The sequence below is a fragment of the Ustilago hordei genome, assembly GCF_900519145.1.
Source record: "Ustilago hordei strain Uho2 genome assembly, contig: UHO2_contig_05, whole genome shotgun sequence".
NCBI classification, from domain to species: domain Eukaryota; kingdom Fungi; phylum Basidiomycota; class Ustilaginomycetes; order Ustilaginales; family Ustilaginaceae; genus Ustilago; species Ustilago hordei.
The window spans coordinates 361720-375512 of NW_024545279.1; the positions used below are offsets into that span (position 1 = coordinate 361720).

At 49.9% G+C, this 13793-nt stretch overlaps 2 protein-coding genes across 2 annotated transcripts; both read left to right on the forward strand.

The window, feature by feature from the left end:
• Positions 1 to 9104: 9104 nt before the first annotated feature.
• Positions 9105 to 11408, forward strand: UHO2_03103 (putative Regulator of G-Protein Signaling Protein; the record flags this gene model as incomplete). The annotated part of the gene is made up of 1 exon (XM_041558019.1): positions 9105 to 11408. The coding sequence occupies one exon, from the start codon at positions 9105 to 9107 to the stop codon at positions 11406 to 11408; it is 2304 nt and encodes a 767-aa protein (XP_041413953.1).
• A 624-nt stretch (positions 11409 to 12032) lies between these two features.
• Positions 12033 to 13163, forward strand: UHO2_03104 (putative 3-hydroxybutyryl-CoA dehydrogenase; the record flags this gene model as incomplete). The annotated part of the gene is made up of 3 exons (XM_041558020.1): positions 12033 to 12518; positions 12613 to 13038; positions 13137 to 13163. 3 exons carry the CDS (start codon positions 12033 to 12035, stop codon positions 13161 to 13163), a joined length of 939 nt encoding a protein of 312 aa, XP_041413954.1.
• Positions 13164 to 13793: the final 630 nt, after the last annotated feature.

Below are 13793 nucleotides of genomic sequence, written 5' to 3' on the forward strand. Positions count from 1 at the left end.
TTCTTCATCGAGTACTTGTACAGGGGGCCCCTCTAGCACCACTCCTGTCCTCCTTGAGCTATCAACTCCTTCGACACTGCTCCTCCTCCTCAGGACCTGCTTGCTGGTTACCTATACACTGCTCCTTCTCCTTTGACCGGTGACAGTTCCTTTGACTCTTGTCTCTCGAGCCCCTGAGTGGTAACCATCTGCATGCTCTTTGAGCTTGGTCCCCTTTGTGGCTGTGCCTGCTCCTTGAGCTTGGTCCTCCTTGTGGCTGTGCCTGGCCTTCCTCGCATATGGCTCAGTGCTCCTTTGCATGTGAGTCTGTAGGAGTCCATGGTCTCCATGGAGACTGCACTACGACCATGCTCTCTACTGGTATCGACTAGATCTTTGATACCTGTGCTCCTTCCATATGAACCAGTGACCCTCCTGCTTCTCGAACATTCAGGCCCATGACAGACCACAGGTTTCTATGAACCGCCTTTGGATGTCAGTGAGCAGCAATACAACACACACACTATGATGGATGCAATCTTATTTAGGTTGCAACATGCTGACTGGATACTAATGTATACTTATGTGTAAAGCTATAACTAGTAGTGTATGGTGTAGAGTGGATGGTGATCCACTCTCTTGCTAGGACAGAGAACATGGTTATATACCTTTCTTGCAATGTTGTCTGTGACACTGCTCACCCTCCTCATCCCTCCTATGCTCCCCATCCACCTTGTGATGCCACTTGTTGGCACCGCCTCCTTGTCTCCTCTGGATGGGTGGCCTCTAGCTGCTTCATGTCACAGGGCCAGCGCAGAGATCATAAGCAGCTGTGCTGTGCAGCTGCCAAAATGAGCTTGGTGTCATGGGCCTGAATGCTCAAGAAGCAGGAGGGTCACTGGTTCATATGGAAGGAGCACAGGTATCGAAGATCTAGTCGATACCATTAGAGAGCATGGTTGTAGTGCAGTCTCCATGGAGACCATGGACTCCTATGGACTCACATGCAAAGGAGGACCAAGCCCATATGCGAGGAGGGCCAGGCACAGCCACGAAGAGGACCAAGCTCAAGGAGCAGGCACAGCCATGAAGAGGACCAAGCTCAAGGAGCAGGCACAGCCACGAAGAGGACCAAGCTCAAGGAGCATGCAGATGGTTACCACTCAGGGGCTCGAGAGACAAGAGTCAAAGGAACTGTCACCAGTCAAAGGAGAAGGAGCAGTGTATAGGGAACCGGCAAGCAGGTCCTGAGGAGGAGGAGCAGTGTCGAAGGAGTCGACACAGCTCAAGAGGCACAGGGGTGCCAAGCAGGAGAGGCCCCTGAGCAGTACTCGATGAAGAAGGTACTCTCTGGAGAGAGAGAGCAGGAGCAGCATCGCTGGCGATGCTGAGTAGAGGTATATAACCATGCTTTCTCATCATCATAGGTCGAGTGGATCCTCATCCACTCTACTCACCATATAACTAGTTATCACTTCAGCATAAGTATACATTAGTTTCAGTCAGCATAGCAGCAATCTATCAAGGTTGCTCCTCATCATAGTGTGTGTGTTGTATCACCACTACCTGACGTCCGAAGGTGCCCATAGCAGGTTAGTGGTCCAGATCAAGATAGAACCGAAGGCAGTAGTCCACTGCGGTCCAGGGATCACTTCAAGCATCAAGTCAACACACTGGACACTCGTGTTGATGCCACCAACCTTATCACCAACACCATCAACCTCATTATCATCAACATCACCAATCTCATCACCAACACCATCAACCTCATCATCATCAACACTCACACCAGACCTTGGTGTCATCATAACATTGATATTGATCGTGCCGAGCTACCCCTGAACGGAGTGTCCACAGAGGTCAGCCGAAACCTACGATAGTATATACAACGAATGCCACCTGCTGTCACTGCACAACTTGATAGTCACCGATACTGAGACAATAGCTGTCACACAGTTTGATAGTCACCGAGTATCTCGACAGACCGACCTGGGTTTCAGGCGCGAGACCCCTGACAGTATATAACCATACTTTCTCATCATCAAAGGTCAAGTGGTTCTTCATCCACTCTACACACCCATCATAACTAGTTATCACTTCAGCATAAGTATATATTAGTTTCAGTCAGCATAGCAGCAATCTATCAAGGTTGCTCCTCATCGTAGTGCATGTGTTGTATCACCACTACCTGATGTCCGAAGGTGACCCATAGCAGGTCAGTGGTCCAGATATAGATAGAACCAAAGGCAGTAGTCCACTGCGGTCCAGGGATCACCTCAAGCATCAGTCAACACACTGGACACTCGTGTTGACGCCACCAACCTTATCACCAACACCATCAACCTCATTATCATCGACATCACCAATCTCATCACCAACACCATCAACCTCATCATCATCAACACTCACACCAGACCTTGGTGTCATCATAACCTATGTATTGATATTGATCGTGCCAAGCTACCCCTGAATGGAGTGTCCACAGAGGTCAGCCGAAACCTATGATAGTATATACAATGAATGCCACCTGCTGTCATTGCACAACTTGATAGTCACCAAATGACTAGCTTGTCGAGACTGATACTGAGACAATAGCTGTCACACAGTTTGATAGTCACCGAGTATCTCGACAGACTGACCTGGGTTTCAGGCGCGAGACCCCTGACACAGTTATGGCATCCTGACAGCTGTGAGATTCTTGGCAGGATCCCATTGATTAGCCAGCCCTGGTTGCTTCTTCCTTGGAGCCAATGGGAGCACAATCAATGGGGGTTTAAGGTTGAATGCAATGCTGGCCCATACCTGGATGCTGAAATGGCCAGAACAGAATGTTGGAACCATGTTGTTGATGTCTTCTCAAGGTTTTTTCCAGTGACTAACCCATGTGCATCCAGGCTGGTAGCCAACCTCGACAGCTGCCTCATCTGTGAACAGCACACCCCTCCAATCAGTGGAGCCATTAGCCTTGGCCCTTTCTAGACATTTATGCCAGTTTTTGGATGTCAGAAACGGCTTTTGGAGCACAATCTGGCAGTTAATACTGGCCTGGTATGCTGCTTTCCAGAGCTGCATTATTGGAATGCTGCCAAGCAATGCTGACAGCTGTCACCATGATAGAAATGGGTTTTTGAGTACCTCATGCTGAAGGTATCAGTACAAGGTAGCTGTCCAGGAGTGTGGATGGCTGGATCATGCTTTTGTTTTGAAGGAACCACACTCCTTAAAGTTATGGATGGTCTTGTGAACTGCTGTCTTGGAAACACCACTTAGCTCTGCAATTCATTGGATTGGCAGCCCAGTATCATGCATTGCAATGATTGAAGCACACTTGCTTGGAGAGAGCTCATTGCCACAGACCATATTGGTGTTTGAAGTGTTCTTGCTTAGTATGATGGTAGTGCTATTGCTCAATGACAACAACAACCCAAATGCAGGGTAACTGACTAAATTGGGAAATTACCTGATTGTCCTCAAACTTCTGCACAGGGACTGTACATGCGTGCATGTGTGTGCCTGACTAGTCAGAACTGTGCCTCCATATACAGAAACACATACATTTGGTTCCTAGCAGCTAAGTATATGTATGCTGCTTCCAAACTTTTCCTTCCCACCCACCCACCTGTCACAGGGCCTGCGCAGGAGACCCTCGACATGCATCAGATGCGCAGTGCACACGAAATGCGAAATCGGTCAGAACAAGCCTGTCCAACAGATATTACAGGTTGCGCTGCGAAAAGGGGTCATCAATGCATCAAGAGTCAAGCAACCTTATAGGATTGAAGGGACAGCTGTAGGAGGCTTGTCACCATCACTGGTGGCAAGCGGAGACATATGGAAGGAGGCAATATGCATGAGAGGGGTTCAAGCATAGGGGCATGTGCATGTCACAAAGGGCCCACATGGGGAAATGGACACACACAGGTTGAAGAGGTGTCCACATAGATCAGGAGGAGCAGGAGGAGCAAGAGCAATGTTGAGGAGGTGCCCACATAGGTCAGGAGGAGCATGAGCAGTGTCGAGGAGTGTCCACTCCTCCTAGTAGGAGCAAGAACAGTGTTGCAGGCAACACTACACATTCATATATATACATACATTCACTTTGTCACAGTGGAAAAGTGAAGCTCATCCACTCTACTTACACTTTATCTTACTATACCTTACACTTGTTGTATCTGGTTATAAGTGCAGCATCACAGTCCTTTCATTAAGTATTGTCTCAGTTGCAATTGCAGGGTATTGCAACTACTCCACACACATGTGTTGTATCACCGCTACTAGACATTGTCAACACCTCAATCGACACTATGGCACCTCAATCGACACTACAGCACCTCAACTGTAGGCAGCACCTCAACTGTGGTCCTGGCACTTCAACCAGTACTGTCACCCAAATGAATAGATGTCCGTTCTCCGAGTCCGGAGCATTTGGGAGTAAAAATGCTTATACTTCAGTGTTGTGTGAATTGGGTACACCAGCTAAGGGACTAGCTGGTGTAGTGGTTTTACTGCTCACTATGTTTCAGTTTGGTTACCCGATTTCCCGATCCCTGACAAGTACCATCATACTGTCAGCAGTCATGTGTCAGGGGTCTCGCGCCTGAAACCCAGGTCGGTCTGTCGAGATACTCGGTGACTATCAAACTGTGTGACAGCTATTGTCTCGGTATCGGTGACTATCAAGTTGTGCAGTGACAGCAGGTGGCGTTCGTTGTATATACTATCGTAGGTTTCGGCTGACCTCTGTGGACACTCCGTTCAGGGGTAGCTCGGCACGATCAATATCAATGTTATGATGACACCAAGGTCTGGTGTGAGTGTTGATGATGATGAGGTTGATGGTGTTGGTGATGAGATTGGTGATGTCGATGATAATGAGGTTGATGGTGTTGGTGATAAGATTGGTGATGTTGATGATAATGAGGTTGATGGTGTTGGTGATAAGGTTGGTGGCATCAACACGAGTGTCCAGTGTGTTGACTTGATGCTTGAAGTGATCCCTGGACCGCAGTGGACTACTGCCTTCGGTTCTATCTTGATCTGGACCACTAACCTGCTATGGGCACCTTCGGACGTCAGGTAGTGGTGATACAACACACACACTACGATGAGGAGCAACCTTGATAGATTGCTGCTATGCTGACTGAAACTAATGTATACTTATGCTGAAGTGATAACTAGTTATATGGTGAGTAGAGTGGATGAGGATCCACTCGACCTATTGATGATGAGAAAGCATGGTTATATACCTCTTCTCAGCATTGCCAGCGATGCTGCTCCTGCTCTCTCTCCAGAGAGTACCTTCTTCATCAAGTACTGCTCAGGGGCCTCTCCTGCTTGGCACCCCTGTGCCTCTTGAGCTGTGTCGACTCCTTCGACACTGCTCCTCCTCCTCATGACCTGGTGTTGACTCCTTCGACACTGCTCCTCCTCCTCATGACCTGGTGTCAACTCCTTCAACACTGCTCCTCTCCCTTTGACCAGTGACAGTTCCTTTGACTCTTGTCTCTCGAGCCCCTGAGTGGTAACCATCTGAGCTTGGTCCTCTTCGTGGCTGTGCCTGCTCCTTGAGCTTGGTCCTCTTCGTGGCTGTGCCTGCTCCTTGAGCTTGGTCCTCCTCGTGGCTGTACTTGGCCCTTCTTTGCATGTGAGTCCATAGGAGTCCATGGTCTCCATGGAGACTGCACTACAACCATGCTCTCTACTGATCTCGACTAGATCTTCAATACCTGTGCTCCTTCCATATGAACCCGTGACCCTCCTGCTTCTTGAGCATCCAGGCCCATGACATGGAGTACTGCCTACAGATGGCATCAAGGGGCTGTGATACAACACACACACTCAGAGTAGAAGCAATGGCCTGCAACTACAACTGAGACAATACTTAATGAAAGGACTGTGATGCTGCACTTATAACCAGATACAACAAGTGTAAGGTATAGTAAGATAAAGTGTAAGTAGAGTGGATGAGCTTCACTTTTCCACTGTGACAAAGTGAATGTATGTATATATATGAGTGTTTAGTGTCGCCTGCGACACTGCTCTTCCTCCTTCTGGGAGGAGGGTAGCCTCTACTACCCTGCTCATCCTTCTCCTGCTCGTCCTGTTCCTCCTGCTCGTCCTGTTCCTCCTGCTCCTCCTGCTCCTCCTGTCCTGTAGGGACTCCTCCTCGACACAGTTTCCTGCTCCTCCAGCTCTGTCATGACTCGTTCATAACCCCTCTCATAATTATCTTAGATCTAACATTGGTGATTTATTTCACTGGACAGAGTCTTAGACTCGTTGCATCGAGTCTTGTACTTTCAATCTTATAGTTTGCTCCTTCCTTCTTCTCCTCTCTTTTCCTTTAAGGAAAAGATATCATAAGTCACTCTCTCAATCAACTCTCTCAATCAACTCTCTCTATCAACTCTCTCAATCAACTCTCTCTATCAACTCTCTCAATCAACTCTCATCTATTCCTTCCAAAGTCTGGTAGCCTCCTCTGCCTCTCGATCGCGCCCTCGTCGTCGTCCCACCCACCGTCGGGCCGGTTCGTGATAGAGTGCTTGTAATACGCAGACAGTTGTAGGATGGTACTGGTTGTGGTACCAGGGCCGCAATTGAGATACTGCCTACGGTTGAGGTGCCATAGTGTCAATGGAAGTGTTGATAATATCTAGAAGCAGTGATACAACACACACACAAAGTTGTTGCAATGCCTGTGATTGCAACTGGAGATGATACAGAGGAAAGACTGTGTTACTGCGCTTAAAGCCAGATAAGATAAGAGAAGAGTAATGTAAGATAGAGTGGATGGGGCTGAGCCCCATCCTTTGCAGAGAAGTGCAACTATATGTACTCATCTACTCCTCCAAGGAGAGCAAGCCTCTACCTCTACCAAGCCTGTGACACAAGGCAAGGAAAAAGGTAGCAAGGGATCAAGCCGAGTCATCGAGCAGTTGTCATACTCTGTACATGTAGTTGATCTCAATGGTTGTCTTCTTTTTTCTTTTATTTACCTTAGTGTTCCATAATCAAATTGTTGTCTTTCTATCAGATATGTGTCATCTGGCTGTGGTATCTGAGTCAATATGAGCCGAACGAGTCTGCAGCTTCCAGTCCCAGTAACATGGTAGCCTTTTCTCTCTCTCTCACACACACACACACTCTCTCTCCTCTTTAACCGTCAGGAACTTGCGAGTCTTTCATGGATCGACTTGTGAAATTTTTCATGGCTGCTAGGTCTTTGCTACTCACATTTGTGACCTTTTCGGCGAATTGTTCGATGGATTTTCGAGGCCCGCTAGCTCGGCTGCAAAAGGTGAAGCTCGCTTAAGAGACGTTCATCCAGACAAGGTTGAGGGGTCCAGCCGAGATGACCATGAGCGAACCGCGGCCTAGTGTTGAGGAGTAGGCCGCGTGGAAAACTATGGTGGCGCCTGAAAAGCGAATGCTGTTGACCTGTGTCTGTCCGGGCTAGGGCGGGATGGAAGGATTGTGTGTAGACGCAACGCTTGCGCATTGACATCGCTATTAAAGGCATCAAGAGATCAGAAGGAAGAGGAGAAGAGCATACTTAATCGTGGATGTGTGCAAAAGCGGGGGATCTCATGGTTTTCGGGAGAACGATTGTCCCGTTGCTCTTCGACTCTTGCTGGCTTGGCAGTTGCCACGTTTGCAGCAACATGTGCGCGCCTCTCCGACTGCATCTTCCATGTCAGCTCCGACAGACCCGTTGCTACAAGACCAGATGGGCCGAGAAACTCAATAGATAAGCTGCATTGTGGTCATTACCGTCGACGGAACAAGGGGACAAAGGTGGAAAGACGCGTTACATTCCATACTGCTTCGATTAACACAAGAATCGCTACGGCAGTCATTACCAAGTCGTGTGTATATATATACGTTGTTAGAAGCATGAAGCAGACCAAGTCGTCGCGGCCCATCCAGCTGGAACACATTGAATCGATTGAATCAAATTTCTTCTGCTTGAAAGTGAAACTTTCCTTCCAAGCAACCGAGTCTCTGGTCAGAAAGGCAAACTTACCCGCTGCACAAATTCAAATGACGATTCATACTCGACTTCTCTCGTCCTCTCTCGTCTTTTCTCTCTCGTCTTCTCTCTCTCGTCTTCTCTCTCTCTCTCTCTCTCTCTCTGTCTTTGTCTCTCTGTCTCTCTCTCTGTCTCACGCTCTCTCTCTCCCTTTGAGTGTCTGCTTTCCTAACCCCTTTGTCTTTATCACTTATTGTCTTCACCTGCTATTATCCTGCGTCCATCTTTTCTTCTTTCCCCTTTCATCATCCATCCGTCCTCCTTTGTTCTTGTATCCTCTTTGTTCGCGTCTGGATCTCTTATTCCAACCCCTTTTCAGAGATCCAAGCTGAACTTGCTTTAATCGAATCTTGCACAGGTGCATTCATCTCGCCCGCTTTGATCCCTTTACCCTGCATTCCTCGCATACTTCCACACGACGCTCTCATCCAAATCACTCGGCACGGCCCTCCCTTCTTCGACCATCGCAGTTGAAGCCTACATTCGCCTCTTGACCTTTCCAAAGCTGCCGTCCTGCTCAGTGCTCTTTGCCAGCCTCGCTGAAAGTTCGGATCCTAGCTCGATTGTGATTGCACAAGCAACACCTTCATTTCGCATTGCAACCGCAATCTTTCCTCGCACCCGACACCAATACGCTTGGGCCTTGCCTCTGCACACCGTGCTACACTACAAGACGTACATCAACAAGCGCATCTCTACGTTCTCTCTCTCTCTCTCTCTCCCGTTTGCCGCCAGTCTTTTCGATCCGGCTCTGACCAATATTTGCTGTACATACGCGCTTTGCCAGGAAAGCACCGACCCCCGCCTTGCTTCATCGCTTCACCTTCCTTGGTACGACAAGGCACAAATCACCTTAGGCGCTCGGGCCCTCTCTTCCCGTCCAGAGCCGCTTCTCCACACCTCTCCAATCCGGCAAAAGCTCGGACCGTCATCAGCTCACTCCGCTCACTTCAGCTCCAACAGCGTGCAGTTGATCTGTCTCACGTAGCTTTCTTGCAAACGAGGGCCTCAGCGCGCATCCAATTTCTCAACTTTGCACTGCCCCTCTCGCCCGCTCCTCATATAAGGGGCGCGACTCATTGTCGTCATCATCATGGTCCTCACCGACAGCTCCGGAAGCTTACCCGGTGACTTGGCTACCAGAACCAAACAGCAAATTACCAGTCGCATGATGAAGACAACACAACGAGGACGTCCCTTTGCCAAGGATACTCACGATCTCTTCGCTACACTCATCGTCTCTCTCGAGCTTGGAACACATCGTCAATACTTTAAGACATATCACAACTCTTTCACCACGGATGAGGCAGCAGAGAACCTTTCCCACCTCAAGTTCTCTCAGTCCAATCGCGTACCTGACCCAAATGAGCCCAGTCGTGTCGTCACCACAACAACCACTACCACCTTCAGCATGAACCGCGATATGGCCAAGGGCATCTGTCAACATTTTTTGGACGCCCGTCTCATCGAGAACGCCGGCGATGCCACCAATCCTATCTTCAAGGACAAAGGTGTCTACATGCTCACTCCCAAGGGCCTTCACATCCTCGAACGATTCATCACCAAAAACGGCATCAACGGCGATCATCTTCTCAAAATCTTTTCCTCTCAGCCAATCTGCATGAAGCTGCTTCACCTCGAGAGGCGCGCCTCTGACGACGAGCTGCTCATCAACACCCCTGTTCTCCAAGTCATCTTCCGCCGTTTTGTCGGCCGTGCGCCGAACTACGAATCAGCGACAGGCGACCACGCAGAGGCAGGTATCGACCGAACCCTCGGTATCGAGATGGCTGACCTCCAGGAAAAGGTCAAGGGTCGTGGTTACCGAACTATCAAGCACACCTTCAACTCCATGGGTGCGCTCGACTGGCTATGCGATTTTACCACCGTCTGCGGCAAGGACGAGGCTGCTGAAATCATGACTCACTTTCAACGTCTTGATCTGATCTCACTTGCCATCGACAAGTCCAAACGCGAGATCGAGCCCTACGACGATCGCGATGTCATTATCCGCGTTGAGGATGGTCGTGGAGGTTCCACTGACGGTCACTTCCGATGTCACGCCAAGACTCTGTACTGTGTCACCGACAAAGGTCGTCAAGTGGCTCGATGGGAGGGTTCAGACACCCCTTCATCCGGCATCGCCAGCCCGGCAAGGGACGACAGCTATCTTCTTGGCGCCGACGACTCCGCGTCTGCGCACCAGATCAAGAACGTACAATATCAGGCCTCTCGCGAGTCCGGCAGTCCGGGATCCCCAGAGTCTCGCCTCACCCGCAAACCGTCATCCAGCGCCAAGATGCGCAGCGACTTTGCTTCTTCTCCCGTTCCAGGCGGTGCTGCGGGCATTGGTCAAGGATTGCATGACTCTTCCTCTTACAGCAATCGTGACAGCAACACGAACCGACTCAAAAACATCCTCGAAGAACCAGCGCTGCGGTCGCTCTTCCGCGAATTTCTCCGTCAGAACTTCTGCGAAGAGAATCTAAGTTTTTGGCTCGACGTGCAGGACTTCAAGCGTCGTTTCTCCATCACTTCTAGTGCCGTTGCCGTGCAGACACCAATCAAGGAGCACAAGAGTGGAATGGGTCGTCGACTCGGTCGCAGCGTCACAGGTGCATTAGGCGGCGCAAACAAGGACAAGGCCGACGAAGATGGTCAGGGCATGAGTGCCATGGAGAAACATCAACAGGATCTGATCAGCATGTCATTTGTCATCTACGACACCTACCTTGCGCCTTCGTCACCTTGTGAGCTCAACATCGACCATAACTTGCGCACAGAGTTGATTCTCTATATGAACAAGATTCTGGCGGAAGCCAGGATCCCTTCGGCTTCTTCGCACACTGCATCTCCTTCCGCATCCACCACTCAACTCAGCGCAACGTTGACAGGTAGCGACATGGCACACGGCCACGCAGGCGAGGCGACCTCCATCGAAGAAAGGAAAGCCGCCGTTGTTGCCAAACGCATCCGAATCCCACTGCATGCCAGCCAGCTGCAAGTGATGGTCAGACTGTATGAGCGCATCCAAGATCACGTCTTTAGGTTGATGGCTACCGACTCGGTGCCACGCTTCATCAAAGACTCCCGCTTCATTCAGCTCGTCAGATCCGTAGAAGAGTACACCGAGGCGCTCGAAGCCGGTCGAATCGATCCCGACCAAAACTCAGGTCCAGCCGTGCGCAGAGCTGTGTTCGAAGCCATGCAGCTCAAGTCGGCCGATATGCTTGCGCAGAACAGCAGCGACGGCCGCAAGTCGGTCGACTCGGGCTCCCACCGCGCAAGTCCTCACCAAGCATCGAAAGCGGCGTCTGCTGTTCCTCCAGTGCCGTCACACACTTCTAACGACGACGCTGCTGTCAGTGGAGTGGTGGCTCCTTCGAACAGCTCTTGAGCCTTTACACGATGCATTTTTTACGATCTTGACGAAACCTCCTCTCCCTCATCACCTTCGCATGATCTTGTTCACATTCACACAGCTTTGATCCCATCCACCTTCACTTTCCATTGCTCCGAATCCCTTGCTAATACGTTTGTTATCCCGCCATCTGGAGATTGGCGGCTGTATCCTGTCATGTCGGTCTACATTGTTCCTCTAATTACAATCTTCATGGGCACACACTCAACCAGTGTGAGGGTGAGCTGTCACCTGCGAGTCTCCAAGCTAACAAACGAACACTGTGAGGTGTGCTGAGGTATGAGCCTCTTGCGGACGCGAAATCCGGCTTACAATTGGCGGTCAACTTCGATCGGTCTTAGCGGATGTGTTTGAGGGGGGAAAAGTGTGCGAATCGCGGGGCGGGTGAAAGCCGAGCGCGATACTTTTGCCTAAACCTCGCCTGGAGCCCAAGATCTTGTCCAAGCAAGACATTCCGATGTGCACGCACCTTCCAGAAAGAGAGAACTGTTCACTGCTCAAGCTGATCCGCATCTACGTTATTTACAACTTTCACCACCTTCTTCATCACCTTTGTCGGATCCGCATCTTTCCCCTACGACTCCTGATAATCTTGTCAAGATGGCCTCTTCAGTAGCACACGGCGTGAAAACGCTCGGCGTTGTCGGTGCAGGACAGATGGGTCTTGGTATTGCATACGTAGCTGCTCTCCGGGCCCAGATCCCCGCCGTTCTCCTTTGCGATGCATCGCCGGCACAACTCCAGAAAGGTGTCAGCTTCTTCGAAACTCTGCTCAAGAAAGATGTCAGCAAGGGAAAGATCCAGCAAGCCGATGCTGACTCTGCACGAGCTCGTCTTATCACCGTTGAGAAGCTCGAGGACTTTGCCAACAAAGGAGCAAAGGGTGCTGCTGATATGGTCATCGAGGCGGCTACAGAGGATCTGTCAGTGAAGCAAAAGATCTTCGGTACACTCGCTTCGACCCTGCCATTGGAGACGGTTTTGGCGACCAACACAAGTAGTATCAGTGTTAGCAAGATCGCTGCCAGCGCGGTGGGCGCGAACGTCAAACCTGGCTCGGAGGAGGCTTGGAAAAGTCCTGCCCGTGTGAGTTCCTATCCCTTTGGATCACAGAGGCCACCTATAGGCATTAGATGACTGACACTCAACGCTCTTTCCCCCTCTAACTGTGATGATGCAGGCTCTTGGAATCCACTTCTTCAACCCAGTCCCAGTCATGACTTTAGTCGAGCTTATCCCTGCCATCCAAACCAGCCCTGAAGTCGTCGACCGATCCCGAGCTTTTGCTCAAGCATGCGGTAAAGAAGTTACCACCTCAAAAGACGTTCCCGGTTTCATCTCAAACCGTCTTCTCATGCCTTTCATCAATGAAGCCGTCATGGCTCTCGAAAAGGGTATCGCCTCCAAGGAGGACATCGACAAAACTCTCCGTCTTGGTATGAACCATCCCATGGGCCCTCTCACTCTGGCTGACTTTATCGGCCTGGATACCTGTCTGAGTATCATGGAAACGTTGTACAGGGAGACGGCGGATAGCAAGTACAGACCTGCTGTGTTGTTGGGAAGAATGGTCGATGCTGGCTGGTTCGGCAAGAAGAGTGGAAAGGTATGTATGCTTGGCTCACAGTCGCATTCTGAAAGAATGGAAGATGACGTACTCACTCTACCGAACTTCTCAAACGGCGCTTTTGTTGACTATTGCAGGGATTCTACGACTATCCCTCAAAGTAAAGCTATACGCACTCATGCGAATCATGTACAAACACATTAATTCTGCAATCGGAACGAAGTTCAGGCAGACAACATCGTCACAGCTGCGGGGGAAAAAAATGGATTGCAGCGATCTACTAAGTGTGTCCATTTCGATACATCCCAATGATCTGATCAAGCAACAGCAAAACGAGAAGGAAAGGGGAAGAGAGGCAATCGAGCTGTCAGCAACTGCCTGTTCCTGCATCTACATTCCGCCGCTTCCCGCACTTTCATCGACCTTCAATCGAGGACTCGAAAGATTCAGAGTATATTAAAGTTGTATGTTGTTTGTAAAGAGTTCATTGAGACGATCGTCTTACAGGACAGGTCGATCTACCCTTTTGATGAAGTTGCATCATTCGATTGTCCTTAAGACCGAGATCGAGGTCGAGTTCGGGTCGTGATGATGGAGCGTCGCATTATGGAAGCTGAAGCGGTGTTACTTACAATTTGAGCTAGACGATGGTGGGAGGAAATAAAGCTGCGGAGGCGTGGAAAGTCGAAGAAATTGACTACACGAGTTGCAGCCTCAAAAAAATGGTCTCAAAAAAGTATCAAGCAATCACGTGACGCGGATCTTCGACCACAAACGCTTTTCGATGGGCCTCC